Source organism: Danio aesculapii, chromosome 11 (genome assembly GCF_903798145.1).
Source record: "Danio aesculapii chromosome 11, fDanAes4.1, whole genome shotgun sequence".
Classification (NCBI taxonomy): Eukaryota; Metazoa; Chordata; class Actinopteri; order Cypriniformes; family Danionidae; genus Danio; species Danio aesculapii.
In genome coordinates, this window is record NC_079445.1 from 37,612,692 (window position 1) to 37,639,662 (window position 26,971).

Below are 26,971 nucleotides of genomic sequence, written 5' to 3' on the forward strand. Positions count from 1 at the left end.
TGTGTGACATCATATTATCGCTAAATAAGACAGTTGAAAATAATAGAAAGAGCTGCTGTTTCAGTTTTGCTTTAATAACCACGAAATGCATCTTAATATCAGACGTAAACAGAGCCTCTTCTTGACTTTGAACCTGTTAAAAATGTAGAAACGTTAATGCATTTTTTTCACCATCACCTCAGAAATACATCGATATGCTGTATAACCTGACACTTGTGTTTTTAACTCGTCGTTTGATAAGACCCGACAACAAAACTGTTTCTGCGATTATATTTTACTACTTTTATATTGTAACGGTGTAGCTATGATGACCGGGCGGGGCTGGACTTCACAGGAAACGTGATATGATGTTGATGTTGCATTAGTAGAGTGTAGTGTTGAGAAATAAGACAAAAAAAGAGCATCAAATGAGAATGTCTGTAGGGTGAGTCAATTCAAAAGTGTGCAGTCAGTCGAGCAGTTAATGCTTTGTCTTTAATGAACGTGTTTGTAGTTTGTAGATGGAGTAGCGTTTTGTGATGTGATGAGGTTGAGAGATGGTTGAAGGTAAAACGTGCTGTTATATCTGAACTATGAACAACAACAAACACCTCCTCTGTTATTTTTCTATGTATCTCAACAAGTCATTGATTAAAGCCCTCTACATTTGAGTTTGAGAGTCGATGTGTGTGCTGCCTGGTTTATTCGCACTTCTAGAGAGAACGCGGTTAGTTTTCACACACTTTTTATCTCAGTTTTAAGCATCTCCGCCATGCATTTTCACTGCACTGCAGAATTATTTTAATATTATTGACATATTGATATTTTTATAGATATAATGAATTAATTTTATGTTTTTGTCATTTTGTTTTTAGACATTTTAATGTTTTCTTTATTAATTTAGATATTTTTGTGGTTATTTTAGTGCAGGATAAACCTGAAAATGTGTTTAAGAGAGTTATTTAAAGCATAAGCTTAACATAAGTAAAACAAAGCAGTTCTTTAAATGGCAAAAATGAGAAAATACAGAAATAATAAAACAGTGTCATTTTATTGAAATTGTATTTGTGAATAAATCATGAACATTACAGAAATATTAAGTACCCAAATAACCAAAATTCAACTTAAAATAAATGATAATTTGACAATGAAGACTGAAGTAGATGTTTAAAATAAATCAGCATTACCTTCAGAAGAATAAATGACATTTTAAAATATATTAAATATTAAACATACTATAATAAAAATCATCTTTTGTAAGCTGTTTGGACAGGACTGTGTGTCCAGTGACATATTGGAGTGATAGAAACACAATAAGTCTCTTTTTTAATAATTTCCTGACATTAAAATAGTATCCAAATCCAAATGTGATCAAGAATGAGCTTTACAAGTTTACAATGTTTTTAAAACAGCACATGTTTGTAATACAGTAAGTTAAAGATGGTAAAATTGCTATAATTGATCACCACAGCTGCATGTCAGTGCAATTATAAAAGAAGACGCTTCAATCCCGTTTTGTGGAGGGTAAATCAGGTTAATTTTGTACATTAACATAACTGATATCCATACTGCAGTGGATATTAAAGTGTATCCTGTCACATTTGGCGTGTAAAAACAGTGCAAATTTAAACATGCTCGCTGTGTGAGTGTGCACGTGCGTGCATGAACTTCGTTACAGCATTGTGTGTGACTCATCAATGCAGAAAGGCTTGAATTAACTTCACAACACATCAAATAATCATTGGTAAAGTTCTTACTGTAGTATTTCTTACAAACGTTACGTGAGATCTGCTTCCTTCATGTCTGTCACTGTGCTGTTTATCTGACGCAGCCGAGGCGGAGATTGAGGCACACTCTGACAGGCACGTTCGAACAGTGGGTGGGGAGAACTAGCATTAAATGCACAGGCAACACTGACAGTGACATTGTGTTTAAAGCACAATGTTGAATTGAATTGAATTGAATTGAATTGAATTGAATTGAATTGAATTGAATTGAATTGAATTGAATTGAATTGAATTGAATTGAATTGAAAGGTGAATTGTTTAGAGCAGAAAAATGTTCTGATAGATATAAAAAATAATCTGATGGGTGTTTTGAGCTGAAACTTTACAGACACATTCTGGAGACACAAATCTTGTGCATCCTAAATCTTGAAAAAGGGCAAAAATAGGTGCCCTTTAAAACAGAAAAAAGCTGCTTTACATTTTAATAATATGTCACAATTGTTTCAGTATTTTGTTTTTAACAAATGCAGTGGTGTGTGCAAGGAACATAATAACTTATGAATTAAGGCATTTGTAAATGCATTTAAAAAAAAAAAGCAAATATGTTAAGAAGAACATAATAAACAATATTCATTTAAATATATACAAAGAAATCACACGGTTTCCTTTGATATAAATGGACACCTGCAAGAGGCATTGAAAATTATCACATTTGAAGACTAAAAGTGTTTCATAAGTTTTATTACAAGCTGTTTACACATTAGTGATGGAGTTATTAATACATAAAATGTGTCTATAAAGTAAGAATAAAATATTTTTCTTACCTTACTAAGTTCAATTTTGCTAGTTACGCTTTCTTTTTAAATTTCGTTTACTGCATGTTTAAAAAAACAGAATGCATTTTTAGAAAAATATCTAAAGTACAGTACAGATCAAAACATACAATCAAGGGGAAAAATCTTACCATAGAGCATTACATTTGCGTATCGACCCTCTTAAGGCAAACACAGCAAGACCACTGCCACAAGACAGAGTATAAACTGCAAAACAGTTGGACAAGTTAGCATAAACTGACAAGATACTACTATATATTATAAATAAATAGTACTAAATAAAATATTGGGAAAAAAAATATTGCTTAAGGGGGGTAATAATATTGACCTTAAATGGGTTTAAAATAATTAAAAACTGCTATTATGCTAACCGAAATAAAACAAATTAGACTTTCTCCAGAAGAAAAAATATTATAGGAAATACTGTGAAAAATTCCTTGCTCTGTTAAACATCACTTAACAAATATATATATATATATATATATATATATATATATATATATATATATATATATATATATATATATATATATATATATATATATATACAGTTGAAGTCAGAATTATTAGCCTCCTTATGATTTATTTTTCAAATATTTCTCAAATGATGTTTATCAGAGCAAGGAAATTTTCACAGTATGTCTGAAAATGTTTTTCCTTCTGGAGGAAGTTTTATTTGTTTTATTTTCGGCTAGAATAAAAGCAGTTTTTAATTTTTTAAAACCATTTTAAGGTCAATATTATTAGCCCCTTTAAGCTATATTTTTAAGTAGTTAAGCCTAGTTAAGCCTTTAAATGCCACTTTAAGTTGTATAGAAGTGTCTTGAAAAATATCTAGTCAATTATTATTTACTGTCATCATGGCAAAGATAAAAGAAATCAGTTATTAGAAATGAGTTATTAAAACTATTATGTTTAGAAACGGGCTGAAAAAAATCTGCTCTCCGTTAAACAGAAATTGGGGAAAAAATAAACGGGGGCTAATAATTCAAGGGGGTAATAATTCTGACTTCAACTGTATATATATATATATATATATATATATATATATATATATATATATATATATATATATATATATATATATATATATATATATATATATATATATATATATATAGCAAATGATTTATTATTTAATTAAATGTGCACTAATTTGCCTTTACATTTCTTACACAAAAATGTAAACATTGAAAAAAGTCAGGTTCAATATTCTTATATCCTCCTATCTCCTATTTTTACAGAGAGGATTTTGGGAATCCTCTGATCAGTCCATATTTTAGAAAATATTGCAAAAAATAAAAATGTCAGATTTTTGTACAGTAATATGTTGTGTATAAAGTAATATAAGTGTTATGTATGAAATAAATTAGAGACGTATAGACATTTTGGTGTATGTAAGTGCTTCTGAAGGGAAAATTTGTAGTTGTAGGTGCAGTAGAAAAACAAAAAGCATTTTGAAAAATAACCTTTAAAATATGTTTTGTAATTGAATTCTACAGACACAAATTGATAAAGTGTCATAAAAGAAATACTTAAATGTGTTTTTAATTGTATGCAGCGTCTTTAATAGTTCAACATACTGTAAAACAGTAACATAGGTAAATAGATTCAACTTTAAAATGACCATTTAAAAATATTTCAAATGTTCCTGTGATGGCAAAGCAGAATTTTCAATTTTCATTTTGTTAAGTCCGCATACTGTACCATAATAGGAGCTAAGATAAAGGAACGTCACAACAAAAGCCATACAGTAACCCCAGAAGACATCTGTTGAAATGAAGAACAAAGCAAATTTACCATTTATCAAATGATGTTATGTAGGGTAACCTGTTTGAACATAATAAAATCACCTTTCCAGTGGTACGGTCCACCCTTACATCTTTTAGTGTGTGCTGGCAAACCTGTTAACAAAATATTACTCAAATAAACCTGCATTGAGGTGTTATGATTGGTCTGCAGAAGAAAATGTGTGTTATTTACGTCTTGTAAAATCACTTTATGTATTTTGTTTTTATTTTACTTTATAAAGTTTATTTTATATGATTTTTCCCTCTTTTACATACATAAAGTGCATCCGGAAAGTATTCATAGCGCTTCACTTTTTCCTCATTTTTTATGTTACAGCTTTATTCCAAAATGGATTAAATTCATTTATTTCCTCAAAATTCTACACACAATACCCCATAATGACAATGTGAAAACAGAGTTTTTGAAACTGTGGCAAATTTATTAAAAATAAAAAACCTGAAAAATCACATGTACATCAATATTCACAGCCTTTGCCGTGTAGCTCTAAATTGAAGATGAACTCCAATTAAGCTGCTGAAACATCTCAAGAATGATCAGTGGAAACAGAATGTACCTGAGCTCAATTTAGAGCTGTGACTGTGAATACTGATGTACATGTGATTTTTCAGGTTTTTTATTTTTAATAAATTTGCCACAATTTCAAAAACTCTGTTTTCACATTGTCATTATGGAGTATTGTGTGTAGAATGTTGAGGAAATAAATTATTTAATTCATTCTGGTATAAGGCTGTAACATAAAAAAAATGAAGCGCTATGAATACATTCCGGATGCACTGTATGTTCATAAATATATATATATATATATATATATATATATATATATATATATATATATATATATATATATATATATATATATATATATATATATATATATATATATATATATATATATACAGTTGAAGTCATTAGAGTTATTAGAGATAAGTTATTAAAACTATTATGTTAAGAAATTTGTTGAAAAAATCTTCTTTAAACAGAAATTGGGGAAAAAATATTTAGTGGGCTAATAATTTTGACTTCAACTGTGTGTCTGTGTGTGTATGTATATATATATCTGTATCTGTATATATATATCTATATCTGTATATATATATATCTGTATCTGTATATATATATATATATATATCTATATCTGTATATATATATATATATCTATATCTGTATATATATATTTATATCTATATCTGTATATATATATATATATATATATATATATATATATATATATATATATATATATATATATATATATATATATATATATATATATATCTGTGTGTGTGTGTGTGTGTGTTTATTACATTATATTAGTCGATCAATTTAATACATTTTATACAGTATTGCTCAAGCACACAAAATACTATGAATACTTTTGACAGTATAAAAGCTTGTCTAATTTTAGAAGCATTAATTAATTAGTTAATTTTTACATTTTTGGTTTGTCTAATTCATTTTATAAGATTTATTTTTAAAGAAGAAAAAACTTACCAAAAATTGCACCCACACCTTCAAAAACCCCCGTGAAGAACAAACTAAAAACTAATGGCAACACAAGGGCTGAAAAAGAGAAATGTTGAGATTTTGAGGAAAGAGGAATTAATTACTCAAATATATATCAAACACACATTTACATTTCAATCCCTTACTGTCATTAAAAATTTCAAACAACCTTTGAGCTTTTTAAAGTGTTTTTATCATGTTGATAAAACAGGAAGGAATGTAACTATAATAGTTTCAGTAAACCTCACCCTTCACTTCAATAAAGTCACACAAAACACGCCTTATAAAACAGGTTCACTCATTATATATAGTGATATAAAAATTCCTTACAGTAAAAGGGCCTGTAGGAAATCAGAGCACAGCCCAAACCAAAGCAGACGGAGAAAAAATGATAATATTTATCTGTAGGGAAATCAATTATGTTGAAATTAAATCATATTTTCATTTATTTGATTTTTATTCATATAATTTGATTTAAACAAAAGGTTTAGTTTAAAATAGTAAAATAGTGAGCAAGCAAACTTACAGTGGTTGTAAAAATCCAACGCACCCTATAAATACAAATTATACTCAATTAGATCTTTCTTAGTGTAATTGTACTAGGAGGAAAAATAAATAATACTTACCATTTGGTTTCGACCGTAGTTCACTCTTGACACTTTTAACTCTCAAGTGTGTTCTTGTCTTCAGATATGGCACCGTTGAATGATGGCATGATAATAAATAACATTTTCACTTTCAGATTGATTGGCAAAACCAGTTTGAGGTTTGTTTTTCAGTCAGTCACATGATATTGTGGAAGCCACTTGAAGGAAATCCCTAGAGAAGCAACAATAAACAATGATAGAAAAGTATTGTCCATTTAAGGGGATTTCAAACCTGTGGGGAATAATGTTTAAAAAATAATTTATTATACTCATATACAGTGTGTAACAATAATAAGTGGATTTAATGTGATCACTTAATAAGCTAGAATACTTTTTACAGAAATATATCTGACAATTAAACATTATTTTATCCATATTTTCACATTTTATTTACCTAAAACTTATTTGGAAAATGAAATCTGTTGACGTAATTAAATACTATTACATTATTTATATATTTTCTCAACTTATAAACCCATCCTGGTAATTATCTTGTAATTTGTTTAGATTTTGCTTAGGTATAATAAGTCTATTAATTGTGTTTTTTTATTTTAAAAATGAGGTGTTTTCCTTTTTTATACAGTTATTTGATACCTTATTTTTTCTTGATCTTTTAATGACTTGTTGCTTTAGTAGGATATAAATAAACAGTACTGTAGTATTGACTAGTGAGTTGATAAACTTCAGTACTTTTGATTTTACTACAGTAAACCGTGGTGTATAGTATAATATAGCATTTAGATTTTCAATCACAACATATGTGTAATCAATATTCAATATACAATATTTGTTTTCTGACCAAGTAGTATTTTCTTTGGATAAATCTGCTCATATTTAGTTTGTTGACAAGCCTTGCCTTGTCAGACCAAGTAAAAAATACTATAGTAATTTTCATTAAATACTATATTGTCTTTTTAACACTTTTTAGTAAAGTCATTGAGTTGCGATAATTCTATAAATGCTATAATATTGTATTGTATTGTATAATACCAACGCAATTCGTAACTTTTTAATTTAGTGGCTTATTCGTATGAATTCGTACGATCTACTTCGTACAATATAGTACGATTTGCTCATCCCCCAATGACGGTTGGGTTAGATGCCACGCCTCCTTTTTAAACGTATAACTTTTACTTTTACGAATTTGTACGAATTAGCCACTAAACTGACAAAACGTAAAAATACTTACGTTTTTTTCATGAGATCAGGCTGATAATACTGTTGTGTTTAATATTGTAGCATGTAAACAACACAATACTATAGTAATTATATTGAACTGGTAAACTAATAAATACTGTAGTGCACATTAGATTTGCTACTGTAAACCGTGGTTTATTGTTGTATAATATAACCTGTATTTGTTTATTTCCCACACAAGAGGCAAACAAATGCGAGTCCATCCAGGATTGTATGAGTCCAATGGTTCTTTTATCATTTTTTTCAATTTTTATATTACAAGATTTGTGTGTATTTATACAGCAAAACGCAATAATAGAAGCAAAAAAAAATCCCATATATAGGTTTTGAGAGAAACCATCGCAAACTTTTCTGTCGCAAATATTTAAAAAAATGTCTCTGCAAAATCCCGGAAAGGGTGAAATTAGCCCTCTATGGCATGAATTTTTGTTTTACAAGGAAAATATATTTCACCCTAATTTTTTTGTGCTTGGGTGTCCCTTATAATATTTCAATCATAAATTATGTTCCCCCCTAGCCGCCGACCAGATATTGATTTGTTGCCTCAGGGAAACAACGTGCAGTTAGGGCACTAAAACACTAAGGTTTTCTATACTGTTATATATGAAATGAGGTACAAACAAGCCATCAATACATTAAAAATGTAGTAATAATACTAATAGTATTAATTTAACATAATATCAACAAGTAATATTTCATCAATAACTAGCCATAAATGATGTATTGTATGTCCTGTGGGGTACCGATTAAATGTACTTATTTACCAATGTTTATTATTCACTGTGGAACCTCAGAAAGTAGTTGTTGGTGGATGTGAAGCAAAGGTGGTTGCCACATTTTTGTCACTTGGCTTTAGGTCAGGGGTGTCCAAGCTTGGTCCTGGTGGGCCGGTGTCCTGCAGAGTATAGCTCTAACCCCAATTACACACCTGAACCAGCTACTCAAGCTTTAACTAGCATACTAGAAACATATTGGAAGGTTGGCAGCTAGATTTTGCAGGACACCGGCCCTCCAGGACAGAGTTTGGGCACCTTCCTTTAGATGAACCTTTCCATCCTGGTACTCTGTATCTCCCTTTCTGTTTATCTATGACCATCAAGTGGACTGAATGTAGATGCACATCAAACTAGTTTCTACCCTGCTTTAACACAAGCCTGAAGATCTCAGTTAGTTTAATCAGGTTTGTTTAATCAGGGTTAAAGTTAAACTCTGCAGAACTGTGGCTTTTTGCTAGTTTAATTCGCATCTTTGAATGGAAACAGATAGCTAGTGTGACTCTTCAAGCTCGCTGTCAGAAGGAATAAGCCTAACTGCTTAATCTTGTTTTTTATCTCTATAAAATACTTGAACATCTATTTCCTGTGAGTAATAGTATACAGTATAGCAAATTATATATATTATGGTGATAACTATACATTTCTGCACATTTCAGTCTATAAGATGTTATTGTTTTAACAAAAGTGGTCTAGCTGCACAGTGTTGCCCTGAGGCAACAAATGAAAAACTACCATATTAGTATATAGATAATAACAATCAAACATTGGTCACCAACTTATTATTAGACTTTTTTTTGTGATATTTTATATTTAAAAGTTAAAGAGGGGTTTTGTGGGCCAAAAAACTGGTTTGTTGCCTGAGGGCAGCACCATGACATAGAGGGTTAAATACATCCTTTAACCTTCCTGTCGTGTTTGGGTCAAATCTGACCGATTTACAACTTAAATCACTCATAAATATTGCCTTATGATATCCTCCACACTATGCATTTGAACATATAAAAGTGATGATTGTCTCATTGATTTTTGAGTGTTTTAATCAACCTTGTTACACCTGTGGTGTTCCCGGTCAAAAGTGACCGCCATAGGAAATGAATGGGTATCCAGACTATATTCATTTATCAGACAGAAAACATCCCCACACACACTACCCCAACTCACTCACTCACTCACTCACTCACTCACTCACTCACTCACTCACTCACTTACACCTGATAAAACAGTGTATCATATCTTCACACAGACTAGGTGTCTGTTATGTGAATCCATCTATGTGTGTCATTTTTCTTTTTTTTTTCTTTCCCTATTTTATTCTTTTTGTTTATTTATTTATTTATTTATTTATTTCTCTCTCTGGAAAGAAGCACAGAGAATGAATCTTGTTCTCCTTTTTTCTTACTTTCTTTCTTTCTTTTGTTTGTTTGTTTGTTTGTTTGTTTGTTCTCTTTCTTTCTTTCTCTCTCTCTTTCTTTCTCTCTCTCTTTCTTTCTTTCTTTCTTTCTTTCTTTCTCTCTCTCTCTCTCTCTTTCTTTCTTTCTTTCTTTCTGTCTGTCTGTCTTTCTTTCTGCCAATCTTCATTCAGCCTATCTCTGAGTCTAGCAGGAGCACTTTTAGCTTAGCTTAGCAACAATTATTTTATTATATTAGACTTATTATATTAGTTTATTATATCTCGCTCAAAAATGACCAAAGTATAACTAGTGCTAGTTCTGTGTCCATGCTCACCGGTACACTTGAAGGACTGAAAATTCAATCACCCAGAACACAGAAAAGGATAGCATTTTGTTTGTTGTTTGTTGTGCTTTGCTGGTTGATAAATCATTCAGATGGATTCAAATTTCAATTTCTTTGGTCAGACCCTGTGATAGTTATTTTAGCGAGCTGTCTATTAGTAATGAAACAAAGTATTTTGATTTCTGTCATCTATTGTTCATTTTGTAATACATTTTCAGCACCTAATTTTATTTTCATTGCAGTTATTTTATGTCTAATTCTGTAAATTCATGTTAAACACTACATTGAGACATTGTTCACAGCTAAAGAATGTTGAATAAAAAATTGGTGGAGAAAATTTATTTTAATGCTAATATAAGAACAGTTAAAACAGACCGGTCAATTTTGACCGGGAACACTAAAGTAAGGGGCAGGATGGGAACACGACAGAAGGGATAAAACAAGCATGGAAATCCATTCATATGTATAAAAATATATCCATCATCCATCAGCAGATGGTGGCATTGAGCAGCATTTTGCGGTGAGTTTGGCATTCACTCCCTGAACCATCTGTGCATCCTGTGTTGCCTTCGTGTACAAACACAAAGCATTATGGGTAATGCATTCCAACTCAAACCACAACACAACTCAAAAGCCCATACGCAAAACTACATTACCCACAACACCCTAGAGGCAAAATCACTTCGTATTCCTGCCAGATGATCTCACAGAGCAAACCGAGTTTCCCCTACGAGGCTGAATCCAGCTTCTTATTCGCAGCTTCTTATTGACGCTATGCGGTCCACCTTAAAAACCGCGACGCTTCCGTTTTTCAGCTTCTTATTCGCGCTCAACTTAGGGACCGTGTTTATTTGTGTTCCTTTTTGAAAAACGAAAAAGGCTAAATGAAACTGATATAAGACAGAAAACGGGCTGCAAGCATGAAATCTAAGTACATCATTGATTATTATTGACAGTGCCATCGTTTGAGTACAATATATTTCTGTTTTTTTTTTCAGAAATATTGTCCTTTATGAAGACTTCACCTGACCCACCTATGTATAGACAGTGCCTGCCTCTGCAAGGATTTTAGATACAAAATAATTCTTTTAATTTATTCAAGTTGTAAAAGTTACTGCATGTTTTATCTGCAAATACTAAAATTTGTATTAGACACCCACGCCTGTAAATACAATACTAGTTTTGTTAAACCTATTGTTTCAAAGAACAGACAATGCACTTTTTATACACATTTTTATATACCTTATACAAATGAATGTGAATTGAACTGAATGAGCTATTGCATAATTAATTACTGTACCGTGTTGTCTTTAATATTACACAACAGGCTAATAGTATATATGTCATGCGTCTGCATATGTATAAATATTCTATACCATTGAAAAGACAGACCTTAAAAAAATGTAAAAATACAGAAATTTCAATAAATTCAGAAAATTCAATAAACCCAGTTGGAGGTGCTATATGCCAAGTTTTTTGCATATTCATTTATTGTTTTACTTGTAACCTATATGTATTTGTGTGCCTACTACATACTATATATGTGTGTACTATAAACTATTTGTGTGTGTGTTTGTGTGTGTGTGCGTGTGTGTGTGTGTGTGTGTGGGTGTGTGTATTTTAACATTAAAAATGTTTAACACTAAAGATAATAATATTATGTTTATGTTATAAATTTATACAAAATAAAGATGCTAATACATAATGATTTAATAATAATGATTTAATAATTGTTATTATTATAATTATTATTATTATTATTAGTAGTAGTAGTAGTGAAATAAAAATATTTTACAATGCTATTATACATATTGTACTGATTACATTCATTCATTCATTTTCTTGTCGGCTTAGTCCCTTTATTAATCAGGGGTCGCCACAGCAACCACCAACTTATCCAGCAAGTTTTTACGCAGCGGATGCCCTTCCAGCCGCAACCCATCTCTGGGAAACATCCACACACACACTCATACACTACAGACAGTTTAGCCTACCCAATTTACCTGTACCGCATGTCCGGAGGAAACCCATGCAAACACAGGGAGAACATGCAAACTCCACACAGAAACGCCAACTGAGCCGAGGATCAAACCAGCGACCTTCTTGCTGTGTGGCGAACGTGATACCCACTGCACCACTGTGTCGCCGTACTGACATATAAATGCCAATTAATCTATATACCTTATGAAAATGTATAAATATGTACCTATTTATAAATATGTGTGTAAAATATGTCTCTCTCTCTCTCTTTCTCTCTCTCTCTCTCTCTACATATATATATATATATATATATATATATATATATATATATATATATATATATATATATATATATATATATATATATAGTATATGTGTGTATATATATATATATATATATATATATATATATATATATATATATATATATATATATATGTGTGTGTATATATATATATATACATACACATACAATACAATTCATTTTCTTGTGTCTGTGTTTATTTAAGTGTGTGTATATGTACTCATTCATTTTCTTTTCGGCTTATTCCCTTTATTAAACTTTGGTCGCCACAGCGGAATGAACCGCCAACTTTACGCAGCGGATGCTCTTCCAACTGCAACCTATCTCTGGGAATGATCCACAGTCATACACTATACACTATATACTACTACTACTACTACTAATAATAATAATAATAATAATAACAATAATAAAAATTATTATTATTTTTATTATTATTATTATTAATTATTATTATTATTATTAATAATAAGCTTATTGTTGGTATTTTATTAAAAAAATAGATATTTTACAAGACGCTTTCACATATTGTTCTTGTCTATCACAGTAAAATAATACACAAATTAAACACCAGCATTTTCAGGCTAGGTACCACTAGTTAATTTTGACACAGCAGAACAGTTGTTCCAATGCACTCTTGGCACATTTGGTGGCGCTGTATCTCAGCGGTCTTTGAGAGTGCGATGAAATCTTACTTGGGTCTTGTAGACAATGTTCCCATCTATCAGCAAACCCAGAATAATATCAATGTACTCTACCAATTTTAGGTTATGGATCTCTGAACTTGCCATAAATTGCTATACAGCAAGGCAAAAACAGCTATGTACCGTTGCACTCTTTGCACAATTGGTGGCGCTATATCTCAGCAGTCTCTGAGGGTGCGTTGAATATCTCACTGGGGTCTTGTAGACAATGGTCCAATCTATCAGCAAACCCAGATTCATACCACATTACTGTACCAATTTTAGGTTATTGACCTCTGAACATGCAAAAAAATCGCAATACAGCAAGGCAAAAACTGCTATGCACCATTGCACTCTTTGCACAATTGGTGGCGCTATTTCTCAGTAGTCTTTGAGGGTGCGTTGAATGTCTCACTGGGGTCTTGTAGACAATTTTCCCATCTATCAGCAAACCCAGATTCATACCACATTACTGTACCAATTTTAAGTTATTGACCTCTGAACTTGCCAAAAATCGCAATACAGCGAGTCAAAAACAGTTATGTACCATTGCACTCTGGGCACAATTGGTGGCGCTATATCTCAGCAGTCTCTGAGGGTGCGTTGAATATCTCACTGGGGTCTTGTAGACAATGTTCCCATCTATCAGCAAACCCAGATTTATACCACATTACTGTACCAATTTTAAGTTATTGACCTCTGAACTTGCCAAAAATCGCAATACAGCGAGGCAAAAACAGTTATGTACCATTGCACTCTGGGCACAATTGGTGGCGCTATATCTCAGCAGTCTCTGAGGGTGCGTTGAATATCTCACTGGGGTCTTGTAGACAATGTTCCCATCTATCAGCAAACCTAGATTTATACCATATTACTGTACCAATTTTAAGTTATTGACCTCTGAATATGCCAAAAATCGCAATACAGCTATGTACCGTTGCACTCTTGGCACAATTGGTGGCGCTATATGTCAGTAGTCTTTTAGGGTGCGTTGAATATCTCACTGGGGTCTTGTAAACAATGTTCCAATCTATCAGCAAACCCAAATTCATACCACAATACTGTACCATTTTCTGGTTATTGACCTCTGAACTTGCCAAAAATCGCAATACAGCGAGGCAAAAACAGTTATGTACCATTGCACTCTTGGCACAATTGGTGGCGCTATATGTCAATAGTCTTTTAGGGTGCGTTGAATATCTCACTGGGGTCTTGTAGACAATGTTCCCATCTATCAGCAAACCTAGATTTATACCATATTACTGTACCAATTTTAATTTATTGACCTCTGAATATGCCAAAAATCGCAATACAGCTATGTACCGTTGCACTCTTGGCGCTATATGTCAGTAGTCTTTTAGGGTGCCTTGAATATCTCACTGGGGTCTTGTAAACAATGTTTCAATCTATCAGCAAACCCAAATTCATACCACAATACTGTACCATTTTCTGGTTATTGACCTCTGAACTTGCCAAAAATCGCAATACAGCGAGGCAAAAACAGTTATGTACCATTGCACTCTGGGCACAATTGGTGGCGCTATTTCTCAGTAGTCTTTGAGGGTGCGTTGAATATCTCACTGGGGTCTTGTAGACAATGTTCCCATCTATCAGCAAACCCAGATTTATATCATATTACTGTACCAATTTTAAGTTATTGACCTCTGAATATGCAAAAAATCGCAATACAGCTGTACCGTTGCACTCTGGGCACAATTGGTAGCGCTATATCTCAGCAGTCTCTGAGGGTGCGTTGAATATCTCACTGGGGTCTGGTAAACAATGTTCCAATCTATCAGCAAACCCAAATTCATACCACAATACTGTACCATTTTCTGGGTATTGACCTCTAAACTTGCCATAAATCGCAATACAGCAAGGCAAAAACTGCAATGTACCATTGCCCTCTTGGCACAACTGGAGGCGCTATATCTCAGCAGTCTCTGAGGGTGCGTTGAATATCTCACTGGGGTCTTATAAATAATGTTCCCATCTATCAGCAAACCCAGATTCATACCACATTACTGTACCAATTTTAAGTTATTGACCTCTGAATATGCAAAAAATCGCAATACAGCGAGGCAAAAACAGTTATGTACCATTGCACTCTGGGCACAATTGGTGGCGCTATATCTCTGCAGTCTCTGAGGGTGCGTTGAATATCTCACTGGGGTCTTATAAACAATGTTCCCATCTGTCAGCAAACCTAGATTCATACCACATACCACAAAGTAATGTTTTTACAATTAAAAACAAATGTTTTAAGCATCTCCAATGTTTTAAATAAAGAGTGTTTATTTTGTTAATATTTTGTAATTGTGTCTTTTTAAGTCAAAAAAAAAAAAAAAAAAAAAAAAAAAAAAAAAAAAAAAAAAAAAAAAAAAAAATATATATATATATATATATATATATATATATATATATATATATATATATATATAATATCAATAAAATATTTAGGATAAAATTAAAAGGTTTACAGTAGTTAACTGTTTACTTTTTTACAGTAATTAACCATTTTCAGACACTACGGTAACATGCTGTAAACTGATTTACGGTTGTAAACTGTAAAGCTCAAATACAGCAACAGCTTTTTACATCAGGCCTTTACACACAAATTAAGCAGTTAAAAAGTTTACAAACATTTAATGTTCCTTTGAAATCACCTTTGGTGCAATAAATAATCATAAATAATTAAAAATGTTAAAATATTATTTAAATGTATTTTATAACTATGAAATTTAATTACTAAATAATAAAGCCTTAACTTGCCAAGAAATGCTCCACTTTACCACGGTAAAATAATGCCCCCACTTATGCAATATTAGAACCTGGTCTATATAACCATGGAAAATATGTACACACAATAACATCAAAGTTGCATATTTGTAAAAAAAAAGAAAATATACAAGATGTGCTTTCTCTCATGCAGCCCCCGTAAAAAAAGCACGTCAGCAAAGAACTGGCTACTTGACGAAAAGAAATGCATGCAGTGTTGGAAATGTTGGTCGGGCTTCTCGCTTTTTTAGATAATAAAAAAAAAGATCTCAGAATAACCTACTGGCCTAATCTACTTTAATATCTAAAACAATAAAGCATCAAAAACAAAACTTATATCAGCACATACAAATTAAAATATTTTAGAATATCATACATGTGGGGTGGCTGGTGATGGTATTATCTTTAATTTAATATTTAATATTTTAATATTAGAAGCAGCACTAACAAAACTTTCATAGGTACAATCCAGCACAAAGAAAACAAGACTATTTTGGTAAATAGGGAGCAACTGGGGTCAAGAGACCTCTAAACGATCTAATATTTTTTTAGGCCTACAAATAATATGTTTTGGCAGCACAAACGAGCAAACACTGTAAGGAAAAGAAAATAACTAATTCGTAAACGAATATAAATATCTGATGTTCATTTCCACCAAACAAACCAGCACAAATATTTTGGTTATATCTAAACAACTAAAACCGATAAAGTGTTTATTTAACTGCACGATCCAGCACAAATCGAGTAAACAGAAACGAATGTCATCAGTTTGGTGTGATTTAGAGAAAATAATGGGATTGAGAGTGACGTCGCGGATCCCGAAGTGTTTTTATTAAGCAATATGTAAACAATAAAAATGAATGAAGTGTTTATTTTAAGGGCACAAATCAAGCACAAAGGAATGACACCAGTGTGGCATGATTTAGGGAAAATAATGGGATGGAGTAACGTTGCGGCTCCCGAAGTGTTTTGATTAGGCATTATCTAAATAATGAAAATAGATCGAGTAAATTGGTATGAATCTGGGTTTGCTGAAAGATTGAAATGTTGTCTACAAGACCCTAGTGAGCTATTCAGCGCACCCTTAAGGACTGCTGAGATATAGCGCCACCAATTGGGCCAAGAGTGCAATGGTACATAGCTGTTTTTGTATTGCTTTATTGCGATTTATGACAAGTTCAGAGGTCAATAAACTGAAAATGGTGCAGTAATTTCGTATAAATCTGGGTTTGGTAATAGATGGGAACATTGTCTACAAGATCCCAGTGAGATAATCAGCGCACCCTCAAAAACTGTTGAGATATCGTGCCACCAATTGTGCCAAGAGTGCAATGGTACATAGTTGTATTATGATTTATTGAGTTTAGAGGTCAATAATCAAAAAATGGTACAGTAATGTGGAATGAATCTAGGTTTGCTGATAGATTGGAAGATTGTCTGCAAGACCCCAGTGAGAAATTCATTGCACCCTCAGAGACTGCTGAGATATAGTGCCACCAAATGTGCAAAGAGTGCAATGGTACAGCTTTTTGCCTTGCTGTATTGCAATTTATGGCAAGTTTAGAGGTCAATAACCAGAAAATGGTACAGTAATGTAATATGAATCTGTGTGTGCTAATAGATGGGAACATGGTCTACAAGACCCAAATGAGATGTTCAACACACCCTCAGAGACTTCTGAGATATAGCGCCACCAATTGTGACAAGAGTGCAATAGTATAACTGTTTTTGCCCTGCTGTGTTGCGATATATGGCAAGTTTAGAGGTCAATAATCAGAAAATGGTACAGTAATGTAGTATGAATCTGGGTTTGCTGATAGATGAGAACATTGTCTACAAGACCCCAGTGAGATATTCAACGCACCCTCTGAGACTGCTGAGATGTAGCGCCACCAATTGTGCCAAGAGTGCAACGGTACATAGCTTTATTGCGATTTTTGGCAAGTTCAGAGGTCAAGAACCTGAAATTGGTAAAGTAATGTGGTATGAATCTGGGTTTTCTGATAGATTGGACCATTGTCTACAAGACCCCAGTGAGATATTCAACGCACCCTCAGAGACTGCTAAGATATAGCGCCTCCAGTTGTGCCAAGAGGGCAATGGTACATAACTGTTTTTGCCTCGCTGTATTGCGATTTATGGCAAGTTTAGAGGTCAATAACCAGAAAATGGTACAGTATTGTGGTATGAATTTGGGTTTGCTGATAGATTGGAACATTGTTTACAAGACCCCAGTGAGATATTCAACGCACCCTAAAAGACTACTGACATATAGCGCCACCAATTGTGCCAAGAGTGCAACGGTACATAGCTGTATTGCGATTTTTGGCATATTCAGAGGTCAATAACTTAAAATTGGTACAGTAATATGGTATAAATCTAGGTTTGCTGATAGATGGGAACATTGTCTACAAGACCCCAGTGAGATATTCAACGCACCCTAAAAGACTATTGACATATAGCGCCACCAATTGTGCCAAGAGTGCAATGGTACATAACTGTTTTTGCCTCGCTGTATTGCGATTTTTGGCAAGTTCAGAGGTCAATAACCAGAAAATGGTACAGTATTGTGGTATGAATTTGGGTTTGCTGATAGATTGGAACATTGTTTACAAGACCCCAGTGAGATATTCAACGCACCCTAAAAGACTACTGACATATAGCGCCACCAATTGTGCCAAGAGTGCAACGGTACATAGCTGTATTGCGATTTTTGGCATATTCAGAGGTCAATAACTTAAAATTGGTACAGTAATATGGTATAAATCTAGGTTTGCTGATAGATGGGAACATTGTCTACAAGACCCCAGTGAGATATTCAACGCACCCTAAAAGACTACTGACATATAGCGCCACCAATTGTGCCAAGAGTGCAATGGTACATAACTGTTTTTGCCTCGCTGTATTGCGATTTTTGGCAAGTTCAGAGGTCAATAACCAGAAAATGGTACAGTATTGTGGTATGAATTTGGGTTTGCTGATAGATTGGAACATTGTTTACAAGACCCCAGTGAGATATTCAACGCACCCTAAAAGACTACTGACATATAGCGCCACCAATTGTGCCAAGAGTGCAACGGTACATAGCTGTATTGCGATTTTTGGCATATTCAGAGGTCAATAACTTAAAATTGGTACAGTAATATGGTATAAATCTAGGTTTGCTGATAGATGGGAACATTGTCTACAAGACCCCAGTGAGATATTCAACGCACCCTAAAAGACTACTGACATATAGCGCCACCAATTGTGCCAAGAGTGCAATGGTACATAACTGTTTTTGCCTCGCTGTATTGCGATTTTTGGCAAGTTCAGAGGTCAATAACCAGAAAATGGTACAGTATTGTGGTATGAATTTGGGTTTGCTGATATATCTGAACAATGTCTACAAGACCCCAGTGAGATATTCAACGCACCCTCAAAGACTACTGAGAAATAGCGCCACCAATTATGCAAAGAGTGCAATGCTGCATAGCTTTTTTTGCCTTGCTGTTTTGCAATTTATGGCAAGTTCAGAGATCAGTAACATAAAATTGGTACAGTAATGTGGTATGAATCTGGGTTTGCTGATAGATGGGAACATTGTTTATTAGACCCCAGTGAGATATTCAACGCACCCTCAGAGACTGCTGAGATATAGCGCCACCAATTGTGCAAAGAGTGCAACGGTACATAGCTGTTTTTGCCTTGCTGTATTGCGATTTTTGGCAAGTTCAGAGGTCAATAACCAGAAAATGGTACAGTATTGTGGTATGAATTTGGGTTTGCTGATAGATTGGAACATTGTTTACAAGACCCCAGTGAGATATTCAACGCACCCTAAAAGACTACTGACATATAGCGCCACCAATTGTGCCAAGAGTGCAACGGTACATAGCTGTATTGCGATTTTTGGCATATTCAGAGGTCAATAACTTAAAATTGGTACAGTAATATGGTATAAATCTAGGTTTGCTGATAGATGGGAACATTGTCTACAAGACCCCAGTGAGATATTCAACGCACCCTAAAAGACTACTGACATATAGCGCCACCAATTGTGCCAAGAGTGCAATGGTACATAACTGTTTTTGCCTCGCTGTATTGCGATTTTTGGCAAGTTCAGAGGTCAATAACCAGAAAATGGTACAGTATTGTGGTATGAATTTGGGTTTGCTGATATATCTGAACAATGTCTACAAGACCCCAGTGAGATATTCAACGCACCCTCAAAGACTACTGAGAAATAGCGCCACCAATTATGCAAAGAGTGCAATGCTGCATAGCTTTTTTTGCCTTGCTGTTTTGCAATTTATGGCAAGTTCAGAGATCAGTAACATAAAATTGGTACAGTAATGTGGTATGAATCTGGGTTTGCTGATAGATGGGAACATTGTTTATTAGACCCCAGTGAGATATTCAACGCACCCTCAGAGACTGCTGAGATATAGCGCCACCAATTGTGCCCAGAGGGCAATGGTACATAACTGTTTTTGCCTCGCTGTATTGCAATTTTTGGCATATTTAGAGGTCAATAACTTAAAATTGGTACAGTAATGTGGTATGAATCTGGGTTTGCTGATAGATTGGAACATTGTCTACAAGACCCCAGTGAGAAATTCAACGCACCCTCAAAGACTACTGAGAAATAGCGCCACCAATTGTGCCCAGAGTGCAATGGTATATAACTGTTTTTGCCACGCTGTATTGCGATTTTTGGCATATTCAGAGGTCAATAACTTAAAATTGGTACAGTAATGTGGTATGAATCTGGGTTTGCTGATAGATTGGACCATTGTCTACAAGACCCCAGTGAGATATTCAACGCACCCTCAAAGACTGCTGAGATATAGCACCACCAATTGTGCCCAGAGTGCAATGGTACTTGGCTGTATTGCGATTTCTGGCAAGTTTAGAGGCCAATAACCTAAAATTGGTAGAGTAAATTGGTATGAATTTGGGTTTATTGATAGATTGTAACATTGTCTACAAGACCCAAGTGTGATATTCAACACACATTCAAAGACTACAGAGATATAGCACCACCAATTGTGCCAAAAGTGCAACGGTACATAGCTGTTTTTGCCTTGCTGTTTTGCAATTTATGGCAAGTTCAGAGATCAATAACATAAAATTGGTAGAGTACATTGATTTTTTTTTGGGTTTGCTGATAGATGGGAAGATTGTCTACAAGACCTAAATAAGATTTTCAACTATCTCTCAATGACCGCTGAGATACAGCGCCACCAAATGTTCCAAGAGTGCATTGGAACAACTGTTCTGCTGTGTCAAAATTAACTAGTGGTACGTAGCCTGAAAATGCTGGTGTTTAATTTGTGTATTATTTTACTGTGATAGACAAGTACAATATGTATAAGCATTTAGTAAAATATCTATTTTTTAAATAAAATACCAACAATAAGCTTATTAATAATAATAATAAAAATAATAATAATTTTTATTATTGTTATTATTACTATTACTATTATTATTATTATTAGTAGTAGTAGTAGTAGTAGTAGTACTGATAAATTCATGTCAATTTGTATATGTTCATAGTTAATTTGTCTTATATATATATATATATATATATATATATATATATATATATATATATATATATATATATATATATATATATATATATATATATATATATATATAGTTGGCCTTTCTATGTGGAGTTTGCTTGTTCTCCCCTCGTTTCCTCGTTCCACGTTTCCCCCACAGTCCAAAGACATGCAGTATAACTAAATTGGGAAGGCTAAATTGTCCATAGTGTATGACTGTGGATCTTTTCCAGAGATGGATTGCAGTTGGAAGGGCATCGTAAACCATGCGTAAACCATCTGCTGGAGAAGTTGGCGGTTCATTCCGCTGTGGCGACCAAAGTTTAATAAAGGGAATAAGCCGAAAAGAAAATTAATGAGTACATATACACAGACTTAAATAAACACAGACACAAGAAAATGTATTTTATTGTGTGTGTGTATATATATACTATATATATATATATGTGTGTGTAGAGAGAGAGAGAGAAAGAGACATATTTTACACACATATTTATAAATAGGTATATAGAAAAGGTATATAGATTAATTGGCATTTACATGTAATCAGTACCATATGTATAAGTTCATTGTAAAATATTTTTATTTCACTACTACTACTACTACTAATAATAATAATAATAATAATAATAACAATTATTATTAAATCATTATTATTAAATCATTATGTATTAGCATATTTCTTTTGTATAAATTTATAACACAAACATAATATTACTGTCTTTAGTGTTAAACATTTTTAATGTTAAAATATAAACACACACACACACACACACACAGTTTATAGTACACACATATATACTATTTAGTAGGCACACAAATACATATAGGTTACAAGTAAAACAATAAATGAATATGCAAAAAACTTGACATATAGCACCTCCAACTGGGCATTTATTGAAATGTCTGTATTTTTACATTTTTTTAAAGGTCTGTCTTTTCAATGGTATAGAATTATACATATTTATACATATGCAGATGCATGATATATATACTATTAGCCTGTTGTGTAATATTAAAGACAACACGGTACAGTAATTAATTATGCAATAGCTCATTTAGTTCAATTCACATTCATTTGTATAAGGTATATAAAAATGTGTATAAAAAGTGCATTGTCTGTTCTTTGAAACAATAGGTTTAACAAAACTAGTATTGTATTTACAGGCGTGGGTGTCTAATACAAATTTTAGTATTTGCAGATAAAACATGCAGTAACTTTTACAACTTGAATAAATTAAAAGAATTATTTTGTATCTAAAATCCTTGCAGAGGCAGGCACTGTCTATACATAGGTGGGTCAGGTGAAGTCTTCATAAAGGACAATATTTCTGAAAAAAAAAAAAACAGAAATATATTGTACTCAAACGATGGCACTGTCAATAATAATCAATGATGTACTTAGATTTCATGCTTGCAGCCCGTTTTCTGTCTTATATCAGTTTCATTTAGCCTTTTTCGTTTTTCAAAAAGGAACACAAATAAACACGGTCCCTAAGTTGAGCGCGAATAAGAAGCTGAAAAACGGAAGCGTCGCGGTTTTTAAGGTGGACCGCATAGCGTCAATAAGAAGCTGCGAATAAGAAGCTGGATTCAGCCTCGTGTTTCCCCTCCTAATCTCAGGAATGACACCCGAAGTAGAGGAAATCATGGTCAAACATGGACAATAAGTTTATAAAATGTGTATATTACTTAAAAAAGACAAAGCAGCGCATTCAGTAAACGTATGCGCTTTACACATTCGATGAACTTGATGACTGAGAATGAGGAATTAACGGGCTCGGTCCGTTATCGCTTGTAATAGACTGAGCCGGGGGACAAACATGTCCGGGGATGAAGACGGTTGTCCCGGGGCGCAGCTGGTCACCGAGGCCGGGCCGAACTGGCTCCGGGCGGAGATCGAGCGCCTGACTCGGGAGCTGAGCGAGACGAGCCGGGAGAAGATCCAGGCGGCGGAGTACGGGCTGGTGGTGCTGGAGGAAAACCAGCAGCTGAAACAGCGCTTTGAGGAGCTGGAGAGCGAGTATGAGACCGTCAGACAGGAGCTCGACCAGCTCCGAGAGGTGAGGGGATTGATCAAATATAACAAACTTGAAGGTTACAGTTTTGCGGATTGGGATTTTCAATGTAACGTTAACGGTTTGTTGTTAAACGTAGCGGCGCACAAAAGGAAAGTGTATCGGTCTCCACCCATTGTTACATTGTCACTCATTTGTATCTACTTTCATTGTTCTTCTCAATGTTCTTCACAAAATACGGAAAGAGTTGTAAGTGGGACCAATTCAGCAAGAAATGCTGATAAATCGGCCGATATTTTGAGATAATCGTTATCTGTTGGTTGACAAGCATTGACGGGCCACATGAAATAAATACTACAATCATTAATAGTAAATAACGTTACTTAAGTGTATTTTAACCATATTATAGTAGAGTTCTTGAATTAATCTGTTGCTGTAGTGGGATATAATCAACCCAGAACTGTAGTATTTATTATAGTAAGCTGATAAACTGCAATAAATATACTTTAGATTTTACTACGGTAATTCATGGTGCATAGTAGTATAATGCCCTATAGATTTTCAATCACAACATATGATAACATTTGTTATTCTGACCAAGTAACGTTTTCCTTTCATATTTTGAAGTAATCATTATCAGTTGGTTGACAAGCATTGTAAATCCACATAAAATACTATAGTCATTTATAGTAAATACTTAAGTGAATTTGAACCATATTAAAGTAAAGTTCTACATTATACATTCCAATATTTTGAGATAATCGTTCAGTTGGTTGACAAGCATCGTCAGCCCACATGAAAATATACTATAGTAATTAAATACTTTATTGTATTTGTGTATTTTAACCATATTATAGTGAAGTTCTTAAATTATTCTGTTGTTTTAGTAGGATATAAATAAACAATTCAGAACTGTAGTGTTTACTATAGTAAGCTGATAAACTGCAAAACATATTCTTTAGACTTTACTAGAGTAAGCTGTGGTTTATGGTAGTATATACCCTTTAGATTTTCAATCACAACATATGATAACATTTGTTTTTTGGACCAAGTAGCATTTTCTTTTAATAAATCTGTTCGGTTGGTTGATGAGCATTATCAGCCCACATGAAATAAAATACTACAGTCATTAAATACTTTATGGTATTTGTGTATTTTTACCATATTATAGTAAATTTCTTGAATTAATCTGTTCTAGTAGAAGTAGGCCTAAAATTGAGGTGAAGTTGGTGTAACATACTTACTCACAGAATGCAAATATGACTTCAAAACAACATTAGCACTGTTTATTTGACTGTGAACAATGTTGTACTTTGATAGTCGTTGGCTGCTGATATGATATATATCTATTAACCTATTTAGAATTTTCAAAACATACATTTATGAAATGACATTATTAAAGAGAAAGTCCAAACGTGCAAAGATATAACCAACTTTACCCTAATAGAAGGTGAATGTCTGAATGCCTCAATGTTCTTCACAAAATATGGAGAGAGTTGTAGGTAGAACCAATTCAGCAATAAGCACAGATAAATCTGCCGATATTTTGAGTTGATCATTATTGTTTGGTTGACAAGCATTGTAAGCCGACATGAAAGAATACTTTAGTCATTTATAGTAAATACTTAAATGTATTTGAACCATATTAGTGTTCTACATTATACATATCTGCCAATATTTTGAGATAATCGTTCAGTTGGTTGACAAGCATCGTCAGCCCACATGAAAAAAATAGTCATTTATAGTAAATACTTTATTGTATTTGTGTATTTTAACCATATTATAGTAAATTCCTTGAATTAATGTGTTCTATAGTAGAATATAAATAAACAACCAAGTAGGCCTGCTGTAGTATTAACATTAAGGTAAAGTTGGTGTAACATACTTTACGAATATAAGTATGACTTCAAAACAACGTCAGCACTATTTAATTGACTGTGAACAATGTAGTAGGTTGATAGTCACTGGCTGCTAATATGATTTCCCTATTTAGAATTTTCAAATCTACTTTTCTGAAATTACATTAGGGAGAAAGTCCAAATGTGTGAATTTAACTTTACCTTAATAGAAGGTGAATGTCTGAATGTGCAAATAAAAAGCCAACTTTTCCTTAATCTTTCATTTTTCTTCTCAATGTTCTTCACAAAATAAAGAGAGAGTTGTTGGTAGGACCAGTTCACTAAGAACTGCTGGTAAATCTGCCGATATTTTGAGATAATCTTTTTTGGTTTGTTGACAAGCCACATGACATGTGAGGCATGAAAAAATACTATAGTAAATACTTTCATGTATTTTATCCATGTCATAGTAAAGTTCTTAAGTTAATCTGTTGATTTTATTCATATATATATATATATATATATATATATATATATATATATATATATATATATATATATATATATATATATATATATATATAATAATTACCCTAACCTGCCTAGTTAACCTAATTAACCTAGTTAAGCCTTTAAATATCACTTTATATAATCACTTTATACAGCTGTACAGAAGTGTCTTGAAAAATATCTAGTCAAATATTATTTGCTGTCATCATGGCAAAGATAAAATAAATCAGTTATTAGAAATGAGTTATTAAAACTATTATGTTTAGAAATGTGTTGAAAAAATCCTCTCTCTGTTAAACAGAAATTGGGGAAAAAAATAAACAAGGGGCTAATAACTTCAACTATATATCAAAATTGTATTTTATATTACTCTTTGGGGGACCTATAAAATAGGGCTGCTCAATATTAAAGAGTATAGTATACACAAGACATGTCACTCGTATCTTTTTGAATGGGGAAAAGTGTAATGGTCAATATGATGAATAAAGCCTCGCCTACTAGTACAGGAGCCAATCATCGATCGCTATATGGTAAAAAAAAGCCCGCCTTCTAGTACAGGAGCCAATCATCGATCACAATACACTCTCAGAAATAAAGGCTGTTTCTCAATATGCGTTCTTCAACAGTATTGCATCCTCGTGTTCTCGTGTAACGTCATCATCAGCTGCCAAAGTTCAGTTCCAATACTCAAGACCGCAAGAACAGAGGACGCGTGAAACTTCCCAGATGTGATCTTGATATCGAGGATGCAGACTTGAGCACCGAACTTGCTCTGGAATTCCCAGAAGTCATTGCGACTTGAATGCTGTAATGTTTAAACAATTTTCCATTTAAAACGCTTGAAGGTCATGTGACCACCAGGAAGAACGCAGCATCTCATTTTTCTGAGGACGCGTTCACTGCCCTCGCGGTCTCCTGTGTTTGTTCTTCCGAGGACACCTGGCAAAACCAGGTTCAGAGCACTCACACTTCTCAAACGATCCGGGAAACAGGCCTGGGCACAATTCGGATAGCATAGTGCGAGTACACCCTCAGAAGCTAAGGTACGCGAGCTGTCACTGAGGTGGCACCTTTTCAGAAGGTACATGTTTGCACTTAAAAGA

General features: G+C 33.3%; 1 protein-coding gene across 1 annotated transcript in view; it reads left to right on the forward strand.

Moving 5' to 3' along the window:
• Window positions 1–22,984: 22,984 nt before the first annotated feature.
• bicd2 (bicaudal D homolog 2 (Drosophila)) overlaps window positions 22,985–26,971 on the forward strand; it is a 36,414-nt gene continuing 32,427 nt past the window's right edge. Inside the window, 1 exon segment of the mRNA XM_056468706.1 lies at window positions 22,985–23,565. Coding sequence (XP_056324681.1) covers window positions 23,326–23,565 — 240 coding nt within the window. The 5' untranslated portion in view covers window positions 22,985–23,325.